This window comes from Myxocyprinus asiaticus, chromosome 27 (assembly GCF_019703515.2).
Source record: "Myxocyprinus asiaticus isolate MX2 ecotype Aquarium Trade chromosome 27, UBuf_Myxa_2, whole genome shotgun sequence".
Taxonomy (NCBI): domain Eukaryota; kingdom Metazoa; phylum Chordata; class Actinopteri; order Cypriniformes; family Catostomidae; genus Myxocyprinus; species Myxocyprinus asiaticus.
Window position 1 is genome coordinate 8,811,195 of NC_059370.1, and position 26,616 is coordinate 8,837,810.

Consider the following 26,616-nt stretch of genomic DNA (forward strand, 5'->3'; position numbering starts at 1 on the left):
TGAACTGGAGAACACAAGTTCACCATCATACCTTTAGCCAGGCACTTAACCTGGGGCTAAATCTGGGGCATCCCAATGAGCCGGGTTGAGCTGTGAACCCGTATCAGTGTTGGGAAGTGTTAATTAGCCTACGTTGTACAGTAGTGTGACAGTAGTTCAGCTATTTTCACAATTGTGTCGATTGTCTAGGAATGATCTACTTTTTCTGAGTTATGTCTTATGTAACTGAACACTGCATTGCTTTTTGTCACACTGAATTGCGCACAGATCAGCAGCCAAGCAAACCCAGACATAATAATCAATTGTGGCTACCTTAGCCATTCTTAAAAACATTTAAGCAAAAAATAAATGACTCGTGTTATTTTTTGTAATAAATTGTGTAGAATAATTGTGTGATATGGCCCTACCTCAGCACTGCTGTGATTCGACCACAGGTAATCACAGCAGTGCTGATTTAGGGCCATATAGCACGATTGTGAGTGTGATATTGCTTATATACAACAGTTCAATGAACAAGTACATTTAAAAAAAAAAAAACACAGAACATGTCCGAGTGCTGATGTTCTGAGACATAAGCACTCTTGGAACATCTCTCGTCCAATCAGATTCAAGGATCAGAACTAACTGTTGTATATTAGAATATAGAAGATGCAGTCCCTGACATGTATATGTATATGAAAGGTTAATTGTTGGTCTCTATGGGCACTGCGCAGTAATATAGTAGCTTGGTGAACAGACATTTTGTGTCATAATAAATTGCATATTTTAGTACAATTGGCAGGTTTTATTGACCAGTCAGCATCCAGAGCACAAACTACCCAATTATTTTAAAGCTAAATAAAGCATTACAGCTAGTCAAATATAAGCTATTGTTGTTTGGCACTGGCATTCATCCATTTTTGCAAGATAATGTAGGTTATTTCAAATGCTTAGGTAAACAAATAGGTGATTTATCATTAGCTCAGAAATAGTCTTTTCATGACATTACAGGAAATATTGGAACTGCAAAAGTGTGGCGTCTTTCTTTCATAAACAAAACAGAACAACCAAAGTCGTTCATTGTGCTTTTATTAGAAATCAAATAATCCAAACGTAAAAATATGAACCGAGTAATAATACATGGTTGCAATAAAACACGAGTTGTGTTTAAAAGTTTGGCCTGAAATGCAAAAGCCAATGAATGACTGAATAGATAAATTAAAAGTTGAGAGTCCAGCACTAAAAAAAGAAAAAAGAAACTACAACAGGTCAAGTTTAACAGGAAGTGGATTATCTTAAAGGGAAAGCATTTTCAACTACAAAAGTATAAAAAAGGAATCACGTTTCAGCATGTACAGAGAACCTTTTATAAAATTTCGCTTTTGTGTCCAACAATGAAAAAACAAAAAAACAAAACCTATAGAAAAGACTTTCGTGCTGAAGGGTCACACCCGGCAATACGAATGAGGTGCTTTCAGCATGCCAATACAAACAATGCTGTAGCTTATTGCACACAGGGAGGGACTGCACACAGGACATACAATACCACATCAATCTCATGTTATCTTGAATTAACAGGACAAATAAATTAGAACACTGAAAAAAGTAAACAGTCAAGTTACAAAAACAGCACTTACACAAGTTTCAACTCAGATGGATACCTGACTATGTTAGGTTGCATGTTCTGTTGTGGCATTGAACAGCTTTGCAAACAAGAACAGTGTTATATACTACACAATGTTTTAATGTTTGATTGATGTACTTAAAATGTGCTGTTGTCTTTGTTGGAGTCTATCAGTCTAATGATAAATACTGTTGAAACATACTTTTGTTCAGTAAGCTTTTTAAAATATTCCACAAAATTCATAGCAGAGGATGCACTCATTAATGCTGCATTTCACACCTATACAAAACAAAAACAAAATCCAGAAGCTTACTGGTAATATGCATATTTCGATCATTTTGTCGTCACTTTTTACATCTGTGAATTTGAACTACAGCAATCAAAAGCACTGACACAGCAATGGTGAAAATCTAAAAAAAAAAAAAAAAACACCTTTTCAAATATGTGGTAAATCTCATACTTGGGGAAAAATGCACAAAAAAAAAAAAGTAAATAAAATAACTATCTAGGGTGTTTGGCACTAATGTAAGAGATTGTACGTCTCTCACCTAATTTTAAGGTAGGGAAGAAAGAAAAAGTGTGTGTTTTGTAAGAGACCATATAAGTTTAAATGGCAAATGAAATGTATGCGTCAATTTGTGCAGTAATGCGTGTCTGTGGAATGCAAAAGTCGAGGAAGCTTAAGAGAGCTCAAGAATTGTGGGATCAGAAGCCAGAGGGAGTGAGAATGTTCATATCTCGATGTCTCAGTCTGTGACAGGATGTTTTCTTGCCCTCTTCGCCACTCATCTCCATCTTGGTGGATTGGAAGTTGGCGGGATCTTCAACCATGACGTTAACTTGAGCCTTCACGGCATCCATGGTTTTAGACTTCTGAACTCCAAAGTACGACTGCAGCGTGAATCCCCCTGTAGTCATGGAAACAGCAAAAAGAAACAAGAAGAACATTAAACTTGACCCTATTTACTTTCTAAAAAAATGCATCCTCATAATTTGATCAAAGCATTCTGGAAAATCAGAGAAATACTTCAAAATAGTTCAGTGCAGCAGCACTCAACAACTGACTACAGCACTAATTTTCCAGTGTCACAAGTTCAATATAAGAGCACATTAAGATAAATATGAGACTTGTCTAAAATTTCATTTCCTTTCAACATCCCATAATGCCACAGGAATTTCATCAGCTATACAGACTGAACAATTTGATGGTAAAAATCAATTCAAAAGTCAACTAGAATTTTTTCATATAGCTGCTCACTATATATAACAGCAGTGATAATTTGCAGTTTTTTTTTTTCATTTGTCATAATTTTTGTCTTTTGATGAAAATGTACTTTTAAACTAGACAATATTTCATCATGACACTTTTGTTAATTTTCTTCCATTTTACTCTGACTAAATGGCATATAATTTTAATCGACAAAAATAACTTTTCAGTTGACGACAATGTACAAAATGACAAAAACATGTATCAGACTGTAACAAACCAAACTTTAACCAAATAACTGAATATTTTGAAACATATCTAAACTGCTCTACACTTTAAACATAATTAAAGATTGATATATCTAATATGCAAGATTATAGGTGCACTCAGTAATTTTTTCCCAATTAAAAAAGTTTTACTCCTAATGAAATTAACTGTAATTTTGAAACATGTATAAAATCATGAGCGCTCACATGAGATGAGGACTCTAGTCATATCAGTAACCTTATAAAAGCTGTTTTATTCTACATGGGGCAGGGGCGCCCTCATGGGGCAGCCATTTTAGAATCACATGACCAGCTAAATTCTACTGGCTTAATCTCAGTAACCGTCTTGTTTTTGGACACTTTACTCTTGGATTAAATGAATCATGGCTGACTGTAAATAGTGAATTTCTATAATGGCATCTGTAACTGAAAACTTTTGTCCAAGATGACACGAGCAAAAATGTACTGAGTGTACTTTTAAACAACATGAAAACACAGTCCTGAAATCCTGAGCTCCTTTCTTTTTAAATACATAAATAAAACAGTGTTGGTGCATTGTTAATATATTGCAAAATTAACAGCATTTGCTGCTGCATCCACAGATGCAAGTTAAGGCTTTACGATGCAAAGCAGAAGCCCTACATCAACACTGTCCAGAATCGCTGGTCATTAATTGTCAACAGTACATTTTAATTAGAACCGTTTGATTATCGTCACGATGCATCTCTAACAAACCCTTGGTCAATGAACATTTCCATCAGTAGATCAACAGTTTGACTTAGAGCTTCAAAATGTACAACAGGTTCTTGCCAGGTGTGTTAGTCTCTGATCCCGGGTCAGTGGGGGATTTCTGCACGATGGGGCGCACCCTGAAGAGATTCCACCGTTCACCTCCCTGTCCACCTCCTTCATTACCACCCATTGAAACACTTGTGATGACACTGCTGATCTTAGACTGGGAGTATCAGAGGTCAGGACCCTGGCTGAACCAACTCCTGTTTAAAAAGAGGGATGAAAATTATCAGTACATTTCTTCCTCAATTCTTCATATTCTTAATTGTGACTCATTTTCACTGTTCAAAGTCCATACATGCAGTTGAAGTCAGAAGTTTACATACAGCATAGCCAAATACATTTAAACTCATTATTTCTCAATTCCTGACATTAAACCGTTGAAAACATTCCCTGTATTAGGTCAGTTACTAATTTATTTTAAGAATGAGAAATGTCAGAATAATAGTAGAGAGAAAGATTTATTTCAGCTTTTCTTTCTTTCATCACATTCCCAGTGGGTCAGAAGTTTACATACACTTTGTTAGTATTTGGTAGCATTGATTTTAAATTGTTTAACTTGGGTCAAATGTTTTGGGTATCCTTCCATAAGCTTCTCACAATAAGTTGCTGGAATTTTGGCCCATTCCTCCAGACAGAACTGGAGTAACTGAGTCAGGTTTGTAGGCCTCCTTGCTCGCACATGCTTTTTCAGTTCTGCCCACAAGTCTTCTGTCGGACTGAGGTCAGGGCTTTGTGTTGGCCACTCCAATACCTTGACTTTGTTGTCCTTAAGCCATTTTGCCACAACTTTGGAGGTATGCTTGGGGTCATTGTCCGTTTGGAAGACCCATTTGCGACCGAGCTTTAACTTCCTGGATGATGTCTTGAGATTTTGCTTCAATATATCCATATAAGTTTCCTTCCTCATGATGCCATCTATTTTGTGAAGTGCACCAGTCCCTCCTGCAGCAAAGCACCCCACAACATGATGCTGCCACCCCCATGCTTCACAGTTGGGATGGTGTTCTTCGGCTTGCAAGCCTCACCCTTTTTCCTCCAAACATAACGTTGGTCATTATGGCCAAACAGTTCAATTTTTGTTTCATTAGACCCGAGGACATTTCTCCAAAAAGTAAGATCTTTGTCCCCATGTGCACTTGCAAACTGTAGTCTGGCTTTTTTATGGCGGTTTTGGAGCAGTGGCTTCTTCCTTGCTGAGGAGCCTTTCCGGTTATGTCAATAAAGGACTCGTTTTGCTGTGGATATAGATACTTGTCTACCTGTTTCTTCCAGCATCTTCACAAGGTCCTTTGCTGTTGTTCTGGGATTGAATTGCACTTTTTCGCACCAAAATATGCTCCTCTCTAGGAGACTGAATGTGTCTCCTTCCTGAGCGGTATGATGGCTGAGTGGTCCCATGGTGTTTATACTTGCATACTATTGCTTGTACAGATGAACGTGGTACCTTCAAGTGTTTGGAAATTGCACCCAAGGATAAACCAGACTTGTGGAGGTCCACAATTTTTTTTTCTGAGATCTTGGCTGATTTCTTTTGATTTTCCCATGATGTCAAGCAAAGAGGCACGGAGTTTGAAGGTAGGCCTTAAAATACATCAATAGGTACACCTCCAATTGACTCCAATTAGCCTATCAGAGGCTAATTGTCTAAAGGCTTGACATTTTTTCTGGAATTTTCCAAGCTGCTTAAAGACACAGTTAACTTATGTAAACTTCTGACCCACTGGAATTGTGATATAGTCAATTAAAAGTGAAACAATCTCTCTGTAAACAATTGTTGGAAAAATTACTCGTGTCATGCACAAAGCAGATGTCCTAAACGACTTGGCAAAACTATAGTTTGCTAACATGAAATCTGTGGAGTGGTTAAAAAATGAGATTTAATGACTTCAACCTAAGTGTATGTAAACTTCTGACTTCAACTGTATAAATCGACAGTTTACACATGTAACCCAAACTACACCAGAAAACATAAAAACAGTCTATATATCAACATGCCCACGAAATGTTGCTGTGAGTCTATACTTTCACCTGTGACTGATGTTAAGATATGAGGGGAGTGACAAAGTCCTCTCTGAAGTCCTCGCTCGGCATCTTCAACTACTACAATAAGAAAACAAACAACAGTAATAAATAACCAGCTGCGTCATAAAAAGTGCAATACTCTCCCAATTAAATATATAACATAGTCTTTAGACACACGGCCATAAATAACAACAAAACAGTTTATCCAGAGCTCATAACTACAAAATCAAACAAGTCATGAGGGTCTTCAAAAAAAGATCAAACTGTGAACCTAAACTTCCACCACAAGCATCAAGCAAACTCCAGGATAATCTTAACATTAACATACCCATAACAGTTGATAGTAGAACTAGAGACCTCAAATGTTATATAACTAAGAACTTCAAAAGAAAATATAGCCGATAATCATTAAGTACCCGTCCTACTTAGATCAAAACACAACTGCAGTGGATTTACGTTATCTAACGCCTCTCACAGCCAAGGCCAGTTCATGCGTCATTTCAAACAGCTGATAGTGACACAATAATACAATTTAGTGACGTTAATTTAGACCTTTAAGCTTTTAAATCATACACTGTGTTAAATCCAAGTCCTCGTGGCTCAACACTAGTAAACCAGCCCTTGTTTACAACACAAAACTCACCTTTTCCGCGCTATAGCTCGTTTGTTGTCCGATCCAGCGGGATCTTCCATTTGCTCCATGTTTTTAAATTAAATATTCGTTAGTGGTATTCCAGTGTAGAGGGAAAACACCGAAAATTCGTCGTTAAACTGGATTTTTCACGCCAGCGGAGAGATGTCAAAGGAGAACAAGAACAACGCGTTCAGCCAAAATGACGGACAGGAAGTTGCATGTTTCAAAATAAAAGTCCACTGCGGCAGGACTGACTGTAAACTCAAAACACAACAATCTTTTGAATTTATCTTGAGTGCCTCTTTGTTTATAATTAGATCGGCATAGTGAGAGGGTAACAGACAAATATAGTAACTCGAGATGCAAAATTTAGACTAATTTGTGAGACACCTCGATCAGTAATACGAACACTAATACATTTTACAGCAATTGTATTAAAGGGATAGTTTTCTCATCATTTACTCGCCCTCATGCCATCCCAGATGTGCATGAACTTCTTTCTTATGCAGAACACAAATTAAGATTTTTAGAAGAATATTTCAGCTCTGTAGGTCCATACAATGCAAGTAAATGGTGACTAAAACGCAGAAGCTCCAAAAAGCACAAAGGAAACATTAAAATAATCCAGATGACTCCAGTGGTTAAATCCATGTCTTCTGAAGCGATATGGCAGGTGTGGGTGAAAATCAGATTAATGTTTAAGTCCTTTTTAACTGAAAATCTACAATTTCACTTTCACATTCAGCCATCAACTGGTCAGGGCTGGTCAAAGGTGGAGATTGATATTAAAAAAGGAATTAAATATTGATCTGTTTCTCACCCACACCTTTCATATCACCTCTGAAGACATGGATTAAACCACTGGAGTTGTATGGATTACTTTTATGCTGCCTTTATGTGATTTTTGGACCTTCTGCATTTTAGTCACCATATACTTGCATTGTGAGGACCAACAGAGCTGAAATATTCTTCTAAAAATCTTCATTTGTGTTTTGCAGAATAAAGAAAATCATACACATCTGGCATGGCATGAGTGTGAGTAAATAATGAGAGAATTTTCATTTTTGGGTGAACTATTTCTTTAAAGGTGCACTCGGTATTTATTTATTTCACATTATATATTTTAAATTAATTGTAATTTTGAAGCGTGTATAAAATCATGGGCACTCACAGATGAAGACTCTAGTCATATCAGTAACCATATCAATGCTGTTTTATTCTACATGGAGAGGGTCCGCACATGGGGGCTGCCATGTTAGAGTCACATGACCAGCCGAACACTACTCGCTTAATTTCAGTAACCGTCTTGTTATTGGACACTTTCACTCATGAATGCAATTAATCATGACTGATTGTGATCATTGAATTTCTACAATGGCATCTGTAACTGAAAACCTTTCCATTTGAGTGATGCTGTATTCATGCCTCTAGGTGTGAGTGTAAGTCTAAGATGACAAACAAGAAAAATTATGCCTACAGTGCACCTATAATCAAGGCATAAACATATAGGCTGTAAAACAAAAAATATAGAAAGTGGAAAAACCATTCCAACTTTCTGTGCAACTTGGAGTGATATAATTGACTAAATAATTTATTAAATTTCTTCATACTTAACCATCTTAGGTAAGACACTGAACTTGTTAAACATACCATAATTCAATTTACACTCCAAATTGTCATTTAACAATAATAATTGGCAGAGGCCTGATAGATGCTACAGTACAGGGGCATCTCTGCAGTGTTTATTGTGTTTATTTAGAGTCCCACAGACACACTATATTAACCCCTAACCCTAACCTTTCCTTACAAAAATTAACCAAGGTTTTACTACAGTAATCATAGTATTACCATGGTAGTTTGTAGTAAAGTCATAGTAACCACAAAAATAAACAATTAAACAATATTTCTGTTTCCTCGTGGATGTAAAAAAAAATAAAAAATAAATAAATAAATAAATTTCAGCAGATGTCTTTGAGACATTTATTATTTAGAATGTTTTATAAATCTGTAAATCCAAACTTTGTTATTTTGTATTTATTATTATAAGTAGTATTAAAGGAAATATTAAGAGTGGAGACAGGAAACACGATGGGAAAAAGGCAGAATTGACCCCGGGTCTGTCCGCACTAAAAAAGCACATCTTCATCTTTACACACTACACCATTGAAGCAACACTTGATAGTGAATTTTGTCTTTAATTTTTGCGTTCCACCAGGATATTGGAGTGCAAATAGCCGAGCTGTGTGGCAGGAGCAATTTACAGTGCAAAAACTCACCAATAATAATAATAATGCACAACAATAAGATTAACTGATGGAAATATATTTCTGATGTGACATGGAAGGCACTGCATTACAGCTCATTTTGCGTAGGACAACATTTTTATTCATACCAGAGATTGAAATTAAGCAACAAATATATACAAAAACCCTGCAGTGACGTTTCTTTTTTTTTTTTTTTTTTGCTTTCTATGTAGTCTGTAATATCAAGCAAACTTTACAGTACATCCACTATACAGCACTGTCTCAATGATCCATAATAACATTCATGTAAAATGAATCAATTTATTTAAGGTGTCATTACATCTCAAATCTTAAGATTATGAATAAATAAGTTTAACTACATCATGAAAAGTCAGAAATCCAGTACATTGGTCATATTGTTCCCCAAACGTAAAGCATGAGAAGAGATTATTATTATTCGTCTAGAGAAAACAAAAGTAGACATTTCAATTTCTTCCCAAAAGGCTATGAACTAAACTTAAGATAAACATTTACATGTGTACAGATTTAAACCTGAAATACATTCCCTGGGTTAATGTCCTTATTAAAAAGAACATTTAATCAAGTGTTATCTAATAAATGGTATGAGAACAGTTATTTCTCTCATTTAAGAATTCAAAAACAAAGCACCATAAATGAACTCTTTCCTCCATTCCTTAATGTCCAGCATCTTTGCAAACACCCTTTAAGACAAGTTGTTTTTACCTGTTACTGTATAAACTAAAACATCATTTACAACTACACATAATTAAACATAAAAAGAACCCAGTGCTGTACAGTTTATCTGAGTTTCTAAACTATTATTGCTATGCAAACAATCTCCTTGATTCTTTTTAGACCGGTTTCCTGAGCACAGATGTACCATAGCACTAAACTAAATTTCCTGACAACTAGTTTCTAACTAGATAAATCTCTGACAATGAAACAGGTCTTAAATATCAGATTTTTCTAAATGACTCCCATTTTCCAGTTTACTCTGTTTATATAATATACTTACAATATGATACTACTGCATGCAATTTATTTTCTTGGTGCAAGATAATCTTTCAGATGACTCATGCTCTTATCGGATTAGAATGCCATACTTGTTTTTTAAAAAAAAAAATTGTTTTATGTATCTTTCCTCTGAGGTTTCTTTAATACAATACATAGATGTGAGATAACAAATGAAACATATTTGGCACAGGAATAGTGGAACTGTACCTCCTGAAAACAAATGAAGTTACATGGTATCCATAATTCTGTTTTCAAGTCAATAAGGCGGGCATCACTTTGCGTGAGACAGTTTGATTTGGTCATTCTTAAGGACATTTTCAAGGTGCAGAGCTGCAGATCATTCTTGTAAACTGAGAATCAGCTCTTTCCATAAACTTCCCTTTGGAACCTATATGACACAATTGTGGACATCAAAATGCCAATTAATCATTTAATACAACAACAACTAATTATTATTACTACTTACTTTCCAAGTAATTATTTGAAGAAATGTGCCTATGAATAACTCATTTGAGTATTGATTTTCCTTTCATTGTAGTGTGTGGCAATATTCAGAATAGCATTCAACCATAATACTTTCACTATTTCTGTAGTATGCTGTATAAATGGTGTGCAGTACACAAAGTTTCTGTATGATGGAACCACATTTTTTCTCATTATTTGGCTGTACTGCAGAAAGACATTGTTTACTCAAACTTGGACACTAATGGAAGATAACCATATTAATTTCTTAAGATTATAACTGGTTGCCACTTGCTGAATTATACGGTACAAACAATGTCAAGTGACAACAGTATAGTAAAATACTGTTTGTTTATTTGTTTATTATAACTGTTTATTTTTGATTTTGCATGCTGTTTCACATACTTAAAAATAGTAGTGTATAGTATAGTATATAGTAGAGTGTACAGTACATACTCTGCAGTATTCAGTGTGCTAGTTGCCTATCCTATTCCGAATTGAGTATTAGTTTAAAGGAATATTCCAGGTTCAATACAATTTAAGCTCAATCAACAGCATTTGTGGCACTAAGTTGATTATCGCAAAAATTAATTTTGACCCGTCCCTCCTTTGCTTTAAAAAAACAAAGTCTTGGTTACAGTGTGACATTTACAATGGAAGTAAATGGGGCCAATTCATAAACGATAAAATACTCACTGTTTCAAAAGTATAGCCACAAGACGTAAACAATATGATTTTAGTGTGGAAAAATTGCTTATGTAAAGTTATATGCAATTTTACAACTTCATTGCCATGATGACGTAAAACCACAAACCATAAAATGACTGTGTAACAATTATTTAAGCTTTACAACTCAATAACACACAAGTTTTCAAAGTAGAATTAAAGGAATAGTTCACCCAAAAATAAAAAATTTGCTGATAATTTACTCACCCTCAGGCCATCCAAGATGTATCTGAGTTTCTTTCTTCATCAAAACATAATTTAAGATTTTTAGGATTTCATTTCAGGCCTTCTCCTTTAAATAATGCAAGTGAATGTCCTCCATTTTTTGACGGTCCAAAATGCATATTTAGGGTGCATCAAAATAATCCACACGACTCCAGTCGACAAATAAAGTTCTTCTGAACCCAAACGATTGATTATTTTTAGAAACAAAACAATACTTATATACTTTTTAACTACAAATGTTCACTTCCATACATCTCTGTAACGTGCGTTCATGAGAGGGATGACGTACAATGCATCCGGAAAGTATTCACAGCGCTTCCCTTTTTCCACATTTTGTTATGTTACAGCCTTATTCCAAAATGGATTAAATTCATTATTTTCCTCAAAATTCTACAAACAATACCCCATAATGACAATGTGAAAGAAGTTTATTTGAAATCTCTGCAAATTTATTAAAAATAAAAAAACGAAAAAAAATCACATGTACATAAGTATTCACAGCCTTTGCCATGACAGGCGCATCCTGTTTCCACTGATCATCCTTGAGATGTTTCTACAACTTGATTGGAGTCCACCTGTGGTAAATTCAGTTGATTGGACATGATTTGGAAAGGCACACACCTGTCTATATAAGGTCCCACAGTTAACAGTGCATGTCAGAGCACAAACCAAGCCATAAAGTCCAAGGAATTGTCTGTAGACCTCCGAGACAGGATTGTATCGAGGCACAGATCTGGGGAAGGGTACAGAAACATTTCTGAAGAATTGAAGGTCCCAATGAGCACAGTGGCCTCCATCATCTGTAAATGGAAGAAGTTTGGAACCATCAGGACTCTTCCTAGAGCTGGCCGCCTGGCCAAACTGAGCGATCAGGGGAGAAGGGCCTTAGTCAGGGAGGTGACCAAGAACCCGATGGTCACTCTGACAGAGCTCCAGCATTTCTCTGTGGAGAGAGGAGAACCTTCCAGAAGAACAACCATCTTTGCAGCACTCCACCAATCAGGCCTGTATGATAGAGTGGCCAGATGGAAGCCACTCCTCAGTAAAAGGCACATGACAGCCTGCCTGGAGTTTGCCAAAAGGCACCTGAAGGACTCTCAGACCACGAGAAACAAAGATTGACCTCTTTGGCCTGAATGGCAAGCGTCATGTCTGGAGGAAACCAGGCACCGCTCATCACCTGGCCAATACCATCCCTACAGTGAAGCATGGTGGTGGCAGCATCATGCTGTGGGGATGTTTTTCAGCGGCAGGAACTGGGAGACTAGTCAGGATCGAGGGAAAGATGAATGCAGCAATGTACAGAGACATCCTTGATGAAAACCTGCTCCAGAGCGCTCTGGACCTCAGACTGGGGCGAAGGTTCATCTTCCAACAGGACAACGACCCTAAGCACACAGCTAAGATAACAAAGGAGTGGCTCCGGGACAACTCTGTGAATGTCCTTGAGTGGCCCAGCCAAAGCCCAGACTTGAACCCGATTGAACATCTCTGGAGAGATCTGAAAATGGCTGTGCACCAACGCTCCCTATCCAACCTGATGGAGCTGAAAATGAATTTAATCCATTTTGGAATAAGGCTGTAACATAACAAAATGTGGAAAAAGGGAAGCGCTGTGAATACTTTCCGGATGCATTGTACGTCATCCCTCTCATGAACGCACGTTACAGAGATGTACAGAAGCGAACATTTGTAGTTAAAAAGTATATAAGTATTGTTTTGTTTCTAAAAATAATCAATCGTTTGGGTTCAGAAGAACTTTATTTGTCGACTGGAGTCGTGTGGATTATTTTGATGCACCCTAAATATGCATTTTGGACCGTCAAAAAATGGAGGACATTCACTTGCATTGTTTAAAGGAGGAGACCTGAAATGAAATCCTAAAAATCTTGATGAAGAAAGAAACTCAGATACATCTTGGATGGCCTGAGGGTGAGTAAATTATCAGCAAATGTTCATTTTTGGGTGAACTATTCCTTTAATGTTAAAGAATTAAAATGAAAGAATTAATGTTTTTATAAAATTATAATATTCACATTTCTGCCTTTAAACCCTCCAAAATTGGCCCCAATTACTTCCAATGCAAGTGCCTCACTGTAACCTAAAATCTTGCTTGTTATAAAAGGAGGGATGAGTCGAAATTATCTTTTACTTACTAAAAACTGTATAGTAGTTTCAAACATAAGTATGCTACTGTACATTGCAGTGTGCTCTTTTGTGCATTGAATATTTTGGCAAATGTGGTAGGTCATCTGCATAATCTGCATACTTTGCACACTATACATAATATATACTGCTGAAATAGTAATAGTAGTGTGGTAGTATGCAATTCCACACACACAGTCTATGACCTCTCCCTTCTCTGTTTGATTACCTGACATTCTGAAAGTGTCCAGTAGTGGGCATCAGATTAGATTTCCTTTTCTGCAACATGGCTGGTGACACTTGCAAGACATTCTTAGGCACCGTCTAGATGAGACACAGCAATTAATGTGTAGTCATAATCAGTAAGCTGTTAATTATGCTAACAGAGTGCTCAAATTATATGAAAAATACTGGTGGACGATGACTGCATCTGTTCTGATGCAAACTGCACTGTATGACTGATCTAGGATCAGTTCTGCCAATTTCTTTATGCATTTGCTCAGGAGTCAGGACAAAAAACAACAACATTAACCACAAGAGGAAAACACTCACTTCTGCAGTCTGGGAGGGTTTGGTCATAGGGCAGGGTGGAGGGGGTCTGTTGGGGGGAAGTGGACTTGTTTTAGAGGGGATGGATGGAGATGTCTTGGAAGTCTCTGAATGCTGTAAACTCTGATTTTGCACAGCGTAGGCTGGGATTGGAGGTGGCTTTACAGTGGGTCGGACGATAGAATGTCTGGATCGCGGTGGACCTGTAGGACTCGCCCGAGGACTGGCCTGCTGTGGTGACAACAACAACATTCTAATTAAAATAAATCTGTTATTTTAATTATCTAAAAGTTAAAGTCAAGCTGATCTTGCTTTGGCTTCCTTTGTAACTACTTTCATTAGCAGAGCAAAAATAGACAAAATAATGTCTTGCTTATAGAACTTGTGTATAAAAGCAATATCACACTCGCATTCGGGCTGCTAAATATCAGCACGGCTGTGATTACCTGCAGTCTTCAAAGGCCGAACACAGCAGTGCTGATATTTATATTGCTTAAGTATGCTTTGCTATAGAGAAAATAAATGTGCATTCTTGAGAGTGTAAAATGTGGGTAATTTTCAAAATGACAACACTGCATAAAATGGTGCTTGTGGATGGACATACTGGGAGCACATGCTGACAACAAAACAACTTCACACCTGTTCATCAGCGTGAGGCTTCTTTGGCTGGAACACTGAGTTGGCGTGACCTGTGCTGTGACTTTTACACTGATGGGAGTCTGGAACACTGACAAGAAAAGATATGACACATTTTTAACATCAGAACCCCAAAGAAGAACACAAATTGGCACTGAGATAGCTTAATACATATTGCATTTACTGTATGTTAGCTGAAATTAAAAAAAAGCCTCCGCATCACAAATGAGTGCCACCTGAAGGTGATGATGTAGAAATTTGGATTTGAACATAAAAGTGTTTCACATAGCTCTTAAATAGACAAGTCATATATCAAAGGACTTGTTTTTAGGAATATGACCATACAGTTTATTTTGCTGTTCTAATACCACAGTTTGAATGATATTTTAAAAGAATCATGAAGTGAAATATAATCTCTGAAAGACAAATGTCTCATGTCTGCTCTGATTACTGCTACTGTAAGCCCCAAGTAGCCACAGGCTCTACATCAGCTCTTACCTTAGGTTGTTTTCTTCAAAAGAGCCATTTTTTACTCATCTGTGAGCTTGCTTGGTTAAATAATCCAGTGTTACATCTCAGATGTCTCGAACAAAATTAGCAGTCCATCAGAAAAAGCATGATAAACAAATCATCGGCAAAATATGTTATCAGCTATTGATGATGAAAAGTTATTACTCAAAGCTGAGGATAACCATTTTCCAATGACACCTGGGCTTCTAAGCCATTCAGAGGCCAAGATATAAAACAAAACAGTGGGGAACATGCATGTGATCCAAAATATACTGGATGTCTATGGTGTGAGTGCTCAACTGATTTAGAGCGCCACTTAGTGGAATGAAATAAGACTTTTTGCAGGGAGATAAAATGAACAGAACCAGAATTACATGCTTATAAATTTAGAAGAAAAAAAACAGAAGAAAAAAATATATGTTTATTATAAGATTGTAAACATATACCGTATATTTATGAATTATTGAAATCTTTTTTGTATTTTTTATTTGGAGGGGTTTTCTGTAAAATGAGACCATTTTTGTGTGTAAGGTGAGCTTTTAAATTTGGAGCCGGCAGCCAAAAAATGCACCAGAGTTTAAGAGACTAGGTGGCGTTTACAGGGCTGAAAAGCAGAATCCTTCACTGAGGCACATTTAAATTTCAACGTTTTTGTCTTACTGTGACATTTTGTTTTTGAAAAAGTATGCTTGTTTGAAACTATTCATTCCAAAGACTGGTACCTAAGATATACATAGACATCCACCCCTACAATCTCTATAAAATATTTAAATTATATATCCTATCCTATAATCACAAACAGCTGTGATTGGTTAATCCGATCCATCGCTGCCAGCGATGAGAAAAGTAACATGTATCACATGACCACACGCTCCCAAATGTTTGCTTCAGCAGTGATTTGGATGACAATGCTTAATATAGTTTAAAATAGAAAGTTTGTGTAGTTCATCATATAATAAAACAGGAAAATATGCCCTTTTTGACTGATGACGTCACAGAAATGCAAGCGTCTTGGTAACAGATCAATGAGAACAGATCAAACAAATTGTAACTACAGAATATAATCATGCATAGTTCGGATGGTCAAATAAACAGGCTCGAATTCATGGTAATATTCATGATATTCATGGTAATATTAATTCAGTGCTTGATTTTAAATGTTTTAATCTTATACAATAAACAATTTAATGCTGTGATGGATTACCACCCGATATCCAATATAAAATCTGGGTCCTGAAGCAAAACCATTTGAGAACCACTGAATGTATTCGCACTGAAAGCACTTTACTTGATGCATATTTGGGTAGCAGGAAGGGCAGAGCCTTTAAGGGGGCGGGGCTTATGTTTGCAGAAGCAACAGCAGACAGCCAGAACAGCCAATCCCAAGAGGAAAAACAGTATGAGGAGAACCAGGACAAGATAAAGGCCGCCTGCAAACAATAAGAACAAACATCAGCATAAGGGCAAATGTAAAGCAGTACTTATCACAGATTATGTGCTAATTACATATTGTGGTATTTGTGTGTGAGCTGACTAACTGTGTGCAATCACAGGCCCGCTGTCCACACTGCCTCCTGGACCTGTCTTGTCACAAAACGGTGGTGCCCAGCCTGAGTTACAATGGCAGTTGTGGTTGTTATTGCAAAGCTGCAGGGAAACAGATGACAAAAACACAAACTTTAGTTCCATTGATAAAGTTGTTCCTTTTTGTGCAAAAACAGTTTCAGTGATTTTGATGTGTTCCTCACAGAGCTATCCTATGTCTTCTAAAGACTTGCAATATAGTGCACCAGTCCATATGTGCATCATATGGACTACTTTTATGGTCCTTTTAGGAGCTTGACCATCCCAGTTACTATCTACTTTTATTATGTGGAAAGAGCGATCTGAATATTCTGTTAAATCTCCTTTTGTTGTCCTCAGAAGATAAAAAGTCATACAGGTTTAAAACGACATGAGGGTGAGAAAATGATGACAGAACTTTCACTTTTGGGTGAGCTGTTCCTTTAAGCCAGGGGTCCGTGGCAATCCTGCAGGCGGGTACTATGTTAATTATTGTTTGATTCAAAAAACATTTTTTTTTTTTTTAAATAATTAATATATGCATTCCACAGAGATACTAAATTAAGTTAACTTCAACCAAAGCTAAAGTTAAGAAGTTCACTCCCATGTTTAAAAGGGGTTGTTCACACAAAAATGATTATCTTGTCATTTCTGACTCACCCTCATGTTGTTCCAAACCTTTGTGACTTTCTTTTTGCCATGCAACACAAAAAGAAATGTTAGGCAGAACATTAGTCTCAGTCACTATTCACAATCATTGCATCTTTTTTTTTATACAATTAAAGTGAGTGGCGACTTTGGGTTTGGACAAACGGGTAGAATGCGGGTGCGTAAATTATGACAATTTTCATATTTGGGTGAACTAAACCTTTAAGTAAAACTAAATTTTAGTATATGTATATGACTCTGCACATCAATAATTATTATTTTAATGGCTTCGCAATGCAAGCGTCATAAAATATGTACTATACGCATGTTATTATAGGCCAGGCTTAAAGTGTAAAACTCATTTTGAAAAACATTTTATTCAATATGTAACTAGTCCCTGTTCCATCTCTCTATCCACCACCTTTAAAGGGATAGTTCACTCAAAAATTATCTCATCATTTACTCACCCTCATGCCATCCCAGATGTGTATGACTTTCTCTCTTCTGCTGAAGACAAATGAAGAATTTTAGAAGAATATTTCAGCAGTGCAGGTTCATACAATGCAAATGAATGGTGACCAGAACTTTGAAGGTCCAAAAGGACATAAAGGCAGCATAAAAGTAATTCATAAGACTCCAGTGGTTAAATCCATATCTTCAGAAGCAGTATGATAGGTGCGGATGAGAAACAGATCAACATGTAAGTCCTTTTTTATTATAAATCTCCACTTTCACTTTCACATTCTTCTTCTTTTGTTTTTGGCAATTCACATTCTTCGTGCATATCGCCACCTACTGGGCAGGGAGAAGAATTTATATTAAAAAAAGGATTTAAATATTGATCTGTATCTCACCCACAGCTACTGTATAATATCGCTTCAGAAAACATCAACTTAGCCGTTGGAGTCATATGGATTACTTTTATGTTTCCTTTATGTGCTTTTTGGACCTTCCAAGTTTTGGTCACATTTCACTTGCAGTGTATGGACCTACAGAGCTGAAATATTTTTCTAAAAATCTTCGTTTGTGTTCAACAAAAGAAAGAAAGTCATAAACATCTGGGATGGCATGAGGGTGAATAAATGATGAGGTGACCTATCCCTTTAAGTCTTTCTAGTTTGACACTGTCTGCCAGCAACATCCAATGCAATATTAAGCATTCAGTGTAACTGATTATGCTATGTCTGCTGTAAATTTAGTACATTTAAAAATAAAATTCACAGTTTCACCCACCCAAATTAACCCACACATTTGTAAAGGACTGAAATCATATCCTGTTCAAATCATTGCTTTAATTAGCCGAACTGAAACAGTCAAGACCCTACCCACATTGGGTAGAATTAGATGCATTCATAAGTATTATTAACCCATTTGATTAATTGTGAGAATAGGATTTTAATTTGTTTTATTGACAGTATATGTGTCATGAAATAAGAGAAAATTATGTAAACAGGAAATGCATCGGGACAGCAGATCTGCTATGGCCATGTATGTTTAAAGCTGAGCCAGCTCTATGGAGAGAAATGCAACATAGTTTCCCACCTACCCCATGGCCATGACATTTAGAATTGCAGTCATCTGCCTGCAGGAAAGATGCATTGTGACATTCCCCTTCAAAACAGATCTGTTCAGACAGACAGTGAAGGAAATAAGAGAGTGAAAGGAGAATTGCATAAAAACTGGACCAACTGGAACATTTTCTCAAGGCTTCAAATCCAGAATCAACTTAAAATACCCTCAAAACTGTAAAAAAAATCCTGTATTGTTGTATATTTCCTACTGAAGCAGGAAGTTGGGAAAGGACATATCAAATGGCTTGTCATCTTTCCTTTTATAGCTAATAGCCTTTAGTTCACATCACATCTGTGAACTATGATTTGCTACTAGTAATTACTAGTCAAAGGCAGGACTTATAGGGGGAGAGGGGGACATTCTTATTCTATAGAGCATTTTATTGGACAATAATGTCTATATGCCCTTACCAACTAGATAAGTCATGGGCATTTTCCTGGAAGAGAAAGACTGCACATTTTAAATGTGTATAGCTACTAAAAATTATGGCCCCGAAGCTAACAGACATAGACTAAAAGCCAAAAAACCCACATTTTGATTTCATAGGGTCTTTAAAAGGAATCAAAATCTATGTACAGTATGTGTTCATTACTTACCGCGTTCTCGCCACATTTGGTCCCGGTCAGAACCAGGCCGGGGTCTAGAGTGTCTCCCTGGCTCTCCTCACTGTACCCGGATGAATACACATGTGTCCCTCTGCACAGGATCTTCTGTTGACCATCCCTGATGTTGGTGTCAATGGAGACAGCGTTGGATTCTAAAGGCTTGCTGGCGGCACTCAGGCACTGAATCTTGCCACATTTAGCATTCCTTAACCGAAAACAGCATCAAGGGTCACTCCACAGCATGATGACAAAATTATGGCCACATTATGTCTACAACATTGATTACCAGAAAATATACAATACACAAACATCCCTTTCAAATAAAATTCTGCTTACCACCTGCTTTCTGTACACAGAAATTGCACAACAATTATTGAATCATGCAAATAGCGCTGAGGTTTGTGAATCTGGGACATCCTATAATGAGCCTCATTTGCATAGAGAGGAGGCATGTTTTCCCAAAAAATAATTGCAAGGACTTAATTTAAAAATGCATGGTGCAGCGCTATAGCAGTCAGTGCAAATAGTGTCTGGTAAAGTTAGACTGCATATGTGATTTGTGAATAAGATGTAGGTTTTTAGTGAACAGTTTAGTAATCTCGCCCCTTAATGAATGATTTTAGTAAATGGATCACACCTGTCTGTGCAGCTTCTGTATTTCCCCATCAGGTCTTTGCCACAGTTTCCAAAGGAATCGCCTGCTTCATTTACTTTAGTAAAGCAAAGATCAGGAGCAGTGCGGGCATCTGATTACAGAATAGAATAAACACATATGAGGCACCAATCAAGTCTTAAACATGTCTCTGTTTTTTAATTCCTTATGCGCTTTATTATATCTTTGATGGGCACAAGGGCATTCACTGGTTGCCGATGGTATCACTTTCAGATACCAATATAACAGCCAGGCACAGTATCTCCTCTGTGTGAACAGTATACCGCTGGGTGAATTTCCTTAAGAAAATGTGATAGCACGCAAAAAAAAAACAAAACAATGAAACAATAATCAATTTTGAGGTCTCCACTTGTCTATATTCCTCATGATCACATAATTTAAGACAATTAAATGGTAATATAAATAATTAAGATAATGGGCCCTATTTTAAGAGTACTTTAAGCCATAAATGCAAAGTCAGGGGGCATGGCCATGAAGTTTTGCTTTTTTCGTGCAAGCATGTTTTAAGTCTAGGCGTAAGTGGGTTTGGCGATATTTTGCGCTCAATGCGCTAATGAGCTGGGTCAAGTGCAATTTAATTCTGAGGTTCTTCTCCAGTTATTGCATGTCTGTGTCCTGTTATATTGTTCAGTCCCGCAAGCACCAGCGATATAAACAAACACACCACATTCATAAGAAGTTGGTAGTGTAAATGGACTGTATGCAACAAATTACAAGAATAGAAATATTTTGATGACAGTAACACACTCCTTTTATAAGCAAAATGTGATTCTCGTCGGGATTTGGATGTAAGCTTGTTACATTATAGAGTATGTAAGCATTATTAATAATTGTCATCTACTGACACACAAATCATGGCTAGTATTAACAGTGATTGTATCGGCACGCACTTCACTTCTACCGGTCGATTTTGATTTAAAAAAATTAAATTCATTTATTGAAACACAAAAAAATTTAACCAACATTTTTTCTAAATTCAAATTACACTTCAAACAAAATGAAAATGTAATCAAAATAACAAAGTGGTCAAAAATTATTTACCAAATATTTTACTCACTCCAACTTCTTTCACCGCCACCATTTGCAGTGACTTAAAAATCACTCTAAGACAACAGATGGAAAAATACCAATACAAATTAAATCATAAATGTGATTGTAACTATAAACATAATGATAATACTAACTAGATAAGTACATTTCCTGAAGAAAATGTGAGTGGTGCTTGCCGTGGCAAAATTCGGCACCACAATGTCCCACCAACTGCCCCAAGTTGAAAGAGGCACCCCAATGACCTGGCTCGCATGTCACCAGCTTCAACCAGGGCATCCAACTGCTTTTTAATGTCAGAGGGTATGAATGATTCCTCCAGCCTGGCCTGCAAGAGTTTTCTCAGGTCATGAATGTGCAAAGCCACTTCTGTGGCTGATATGTGGTCTTGCTCTTCTATCTCCAGTACATGGTTAAAAGTTTGCTTGAGTGCAAAGCCAATCCAAAATTTTGTGCAAGGATCGCTGAAATGTCTCTTAGAAACGTTCAGAATTATTCTTGAGAAAGAAAGTATGCACGCAGACCATTGAAAATGTGTAGTATTCTTTCAAGAGCTGGACCAAGAGAGAGGAAATGTGTGTTACATAATTTCTGAGAGTCCAGCTGCACAAAAGCGAGTACGTTGCATACGACAGCTTCAGATTTGGTGCAGGCAGAAGAAAATTTCGGATCATACAGTTTCTTGATCAATTTCGCAGTGCAGTCAGAAAACTATGGCCATGCACAACAGAGTGATAAGCAAAAAGTCCTTCACTTGCGGGCACCTTGTCAGATTCAGAACTTTTCTTCACAAAAAAAATCGCTAAAACTTGGTGTGGCACACTAGCATCCACGTGCTTTTTTGTATGAACATGCTGCGCGATGTCGGTGCGGCATCCATGGGCGATGGAAAAGCGAGCTCCACAAATCTCACACCTCACTTTACTAGGCTCTGTCTGTGACTCCTTTTTTAGAAATGTAAACTCTTTTTGAAGATCCTCATTAAATGTACATGCATGCTTCCTTGATATATTTCCAGCCGCAATTTCATCTGTGTGCTCTTTCAAACTGACTCTTCAATCAGTTCACTAACTGGACGTCTATTGATAGGGGATTTGATTGGATAGTTTAATCCAATCATGTACTTCAAATAACACGGTGTGATTTTACTGGTTTTACAAGCCGTATCCTTGGCTACCTCTGATTAGAATACTCACGTGAGAAAGCGGCATAGGCGATAGAGAAATTTTAGGAGAGGGGAAAAACGGGACAAAACACGATTTTTTCAGAATAAGTCGGGACACTAGAAAAAGTGCTTAAATACGGGACTGTCCCAGGAAAAACAGGACGTCCGGCCACCCTACGCACACACCCACAGATAGCGCAAACACTCCCACCCACGCCCACTTGCGCTTTGCACTGGCACAAAAATTGCGCTTAGAATTAGCGCGCTCACGAAAATTGGACAAGACGCTGCGTATGATTGTTGACATAGCACTGCACTTTACACACTCATGAAAATATAGCCCAATGTTGGTACTAAAACACAATGTACTTAATCTGTGGAACTTCACCTTAGCAAGTTCAAAAGTCCAAATTGAACATTTCTTTGGTTTGTAAAGCAATCTTTTCAAAATACCCTCTGATTGGAGATGTGGCCTTGCAGGTGCATATGCACAGCAATCTAAGTACATTTCCCAATCCCATTTCCTCTCTTCTCTCTATGAGTTCCTGTCTATTTTCTCACTATCCCTGTCTATCATATGGCTAATGGTCCTAAATAAATAAGATAAAAACCTTTGGACACTCAATATTGGGTGCATGGTTTTAGGGTGTCACTTTAAATGAAATCTTTTATATTTGTGGATTTACTAACATAAAGTAGACATACTGTACATGCTTTTCCATAGAATTCAACATGGGAGAAAAAAAATGGCTAAATGTGATGTTACAGGGACTCATATGACTTAATATTGAAATTTGTTATTACAAGTGACAATCCACAGACAAAACATTTTTTAAAGAAAAATTTTTGGGAAAAAGTGAGACTTTGAGCAATAACTCTCATTACACTTCTGTTTCATTTATGAGACCATACCTTTGCCCCAGAGAGAGAGGCACTGCTGCTCCAGTGTCAGGCACATTCCCGTGTAACAGTAGGCTTTGCCTCCTGCACAGCTGCAGCCATCCATCAGGTAAAGGTTTGCAGGACACGACTCTGATTTGCCATCACAGTATTCAGGCAGGTCGCACGAGCCTGATGGTGGACGACACATCACTCCCGGACTCTTCAGCTTGTCAGGGATAAGCAGATTGAGAGAATATTTAAATTTATATTAATACTTTAAAGAGATCAAACTCGAATATTTGACAGTACAATCCATATTTTACATGGGCACTACAGAAATGTTAACAACGTTTAAAACATTTCTTATTGCTCAAATAACATAAATGCAATGAATGTTAACTGCACTTTTTGATCTACTGTGTGGTCACTCTAACTTTTAGCATGCAAGGTTTGATCACCAATGCAGCCACTATTTATTGAAACAAAACAGCAGAAACAGGTCATTCAGAAAATAAGGTTATGGTGTCACAACCATGATGAGTATATTAACATGTGATCACCCATCATCTATTTAGTATACAGAAACCTGTTGATGAACAACAGTGTGAACCACACCAGTTTGTGGAGGTTTGCCAATCATAACAGAAGCCGTTTAAATATAGAAGTTTTTTTTTATTATCAGGATAAGATTAACAACACCACAGACACTCGCAGCCTATTTAGGACATTTAACACACTTCTCTGTCCTCCACCACCTTACACCTCGCTGACAGCTGATGTCTTCGCCACTTATTCTACTGATAAGTTTGCAACCATCAGCAGTACTTTCTCAGCACCACACCCTCTCAAACACCGATCTCCTGTATGCAACTCTTCTATCTCTCTGTTCTCTCCTCCGACCGACCATGGTCTCTAAACTCCTCCTCTCCAACCACCCCACCGCCTGCCCCCTTGACCCTGTCCCTTCCCTCCTTCTACAAGCCATTTCTTCATCCATCCTACCTGCACTCACACACATAATTATCTATACTTACAGCACCTTTCCCGCCGCATTTAAGCAGGCTCGAGTAACTCCACTTCTTAAAAAAACCTGTGCTTAACCCCACACAAGTACAAAATTACAGACCAGTCTCTCTCCTCCCTTTCATAGCGAAAACACTTGAAAGGGTAGTTTTCAATCAGATCTCTGCCTATCTCTCACAAAACAAGCTGCTGGATGACAATCAGTCAGGCTTCAAAAGTGGACATTCCACCGACATTCCGTTTTTTTTTTGTTTTTTTTTAAGCAAAAAATCGAGGTAACAGTGAGGCACTTACAATGGAATTGAATGGGGGCCAATTTTTGGAGGTTTTAAAGGCAGAAATGTGAAGCTTATAATTTTATAAAATCACTTACATTAATTCCTCTGTTAAAAGTTGTGTATTATTTGAGCTGTGAAGTTGTTTAAATCATAGTTTTTATGGTCGTTTTAGGGTTTACAGCGTTATGTTATCATGGCAACGAAGTTACATAGAAAAGGTTAGTAAGTGATTTTATCACACTAAAATCATGTTAACATATACTGTAGTGTATATTGTTTACGACTTGTGGTTATACTTTTGAAACAGTGTGTATTTTAACGTTTACGGATTGGCCCCCATTCACTTCCATTGGAAGTGCCTTACTGTAACCCAGATTTTTGCTTTATTTAAAGTAAAGGTGAAATTTTTTTGGCTGTAATCAACATTACACCACAAATGCAGTCAATTGAGCTTAACTTGTATTGAACCTGGAATATTGCTTTAATTTTAAGGGTTTAGAGAGAGGGTGGAAATGGTACAGTAAAACTAAATTACAACTGTTTTTGATGAAAGTAACTTTTAGTTAACAAGTGGCCAAAACTGTAGAATATGGCCACTTTGAAAAAAACTTGAACTTCAGATTGTGCCGGCACAGCATTACTTGAAAGAGTGAAGCAGTTTGGTGGAGAAGTTTGGCAGGGAATCACCTTGCACTCATGGCAGCAGACTCCATGTGAACACTCTGCTCCGATCTTCAGAGTGCAGTTGATGGCATTACAGCAGGGACTTGAACACTCCTTTGTATGGAAACAGAAACAGGGAAAATGTAAGCATGAAAGATCAATCTGAATAAAAGCATGGGAGAAAGAGAGAGAGGAAGTAATAAAAGTCTCTCTAGACCTCCGCTTCTCCACAGTCACACTCTTCTCCTTCTTCCAGGTATCCGTTTCCGCAGCGCTGGCCTCCATACATGACCCTGGTGTTGGGAGGGCTGAACAAACACTTCCCCCCGCCCGAGCTCAGGTAGCGCTTCAGCTCCTTCTGATTGCAGGGGTTAAAGACACGAGGGAATGGATCCCTGTGGAAAAGAGGAATAAAGCAGATGAATGCTAATGAATGTGTATTTTTAGAGCTGTACAGTTTAGCTGTACATAGGCTCATTCTTTCTCGACATAAAAGTCCTCGCTGCCAGCACTGCCCATTCAGTGCCTTCAACAACAAAATAAAGCACTAATGTCTAAGTTCAGCATTAAACTCTACATGGCACAAGCTTATAATGTAGGTTCTTTGAATTTGTTATTTGTTAGCCAATCAGCTCACATGTGATATATCAAGCCAACTGGCACGCATGGTGTAAGCTGATAGGTCTTTTGACATCTCTTTGCCTAACATTTAAATTTGCTCAGTTTGCAAATAAGCTGGTTTCACTGCGCGCACTGTGAGTTTTCTCTGAAAACCTCCTCCACCCCAGAACCACTTGTCTAGATCTGTGTGCAGCATGTCCACATGCGTAGCTCAGTTTGTCTGTGTGTGCATGTTCTAGCAGTTGCAAGTCTCCGTGCTTGCTCTGCAGCAGCAGCAGCGTAGCAGATCTTGTCTGCCACGACCAATATACTATCAATCTGAATAAAATCAAGTTACAGACCTCAAGATACACAAAGTAGGTATGGTAAAAAATAAATTCCAGTTTAGTAATTCTTCAATGTCTCTAAATTAAAATACCTTTTGCATTTCTGTGTACTATGTGTATATTTAAAATCAACATGAAACAGCATCCACAAAAGTAATTCAATATTTCCAGCTAAAAATTGAATTGTGAAAAGTTTGGATAAGATTACGGCACCCACTTTTGAGGAGGCTTTTTGACCGGAACACGAAGGAAAAAGGGCAAAATGCACCCTCGAAAGCATCCTGACGTTTCCCAATGTTATATCAGACCGGCCATCCCGGTATTTGCGAGTCATCGTTCCTGCTTCTCAGATCACTGTGCAATCTCTAATAGTAAGCTAATAAAATAATTTAAACTCAAATCAATGTTTCATGTGCAATTATTTATTTATTTGGCAACTAGTCTTTTAATAAGCTGTATATTGAGCAGTCAGATGGTCATTAATTACAAAAT

General features: G+C 37.4%; 2 protein-coding genes across 5 annotated transcripts in view; both read right to left on the reverse strand.

Moving 5' to 3' along the window:
- Positions 1–1,037: 1,037 nt before the first annotated feature.
- LOC127417550 (putative monooxygenase p33MONOX) lies at positions 1,038–6,595 on the reverse strand. The gene is made up of 3 exons (XM_051657546.1): positions 6,537–6,595; positions 3,887–4,035; positions 1,038–2,511 (listed from the first exon to the last, which is right to left on the reverse strand). The coding sequence occupies exons 1-3, from the start codon at positions 6,593–6,595 to the stop codon at positions 2,309–2,311; spliced, it is 411 nt and encodes a 136-aa protein (XP_051513506.1). The 3' UTR covers positions 1,038–2,308.
- A 2,233-nt stretch (positions 6,596–8,828) lies between these two features.
- The window catches only part of LOC127417593 (disintegrin and metalloproteinase domain-containing protein 19-like), a 61,364-nt gene continuing 43,576 nt past the window's right edge, over positions 8,829–26,616 (reverse strand). For 2 of the 4 annotated variants that reach the window (XM_051657624.1, XM_051657627.1), the window contains 12 exons: positions 25,395–25,572; positions 25,202–25,291; positions 23,244–23,439; positions 20,084–20,192; positions 19,438–19,651; positions 18,816–18,893; positions 16,597–16,705; positions 16,347–16,488; positions 14,552–14,639; positions 13,916–14,143; positions 13,593–13,687; positions 8,829–10,193 (listed from right to left, as the gene is read on the reverse strand). In XM_051657624.1, the coding sequence (XP_051513584.1) occupies positions 10,163–10,193; positions 13,593–13,687; positions 13,916–14,143; positions 14,552–14,639; positions 16,347–16,488; positions 16,597–16,705; positions 18,816–18,893; positions 19,438–19,651; positions 20,084–20,192; positions 23,244–23,439; positions 25,202–25,291; positions 25,395–25,572 (1,558 nt within the window). In that variant the 3' untranslated portion in view covers positions 8,829–10,162. The remainder of the gene's footprint in view (positions 10,194–13,592; positions 13,688–13,915; positions 14,144–14,551; positions 14,640–16,346; positions 16,489–16,596; positions 16,706–18,815; positions 18,894–19,437; positions 19,652–20,083; positions 20,193–23,243; positions 23,440–25,201; positions 25,292–25,394; positions 25,573–26,616) is intronic. The other 2 variants (XM_051657625.1, XM_051657626.1) reach the window with 2 other exon arrangements.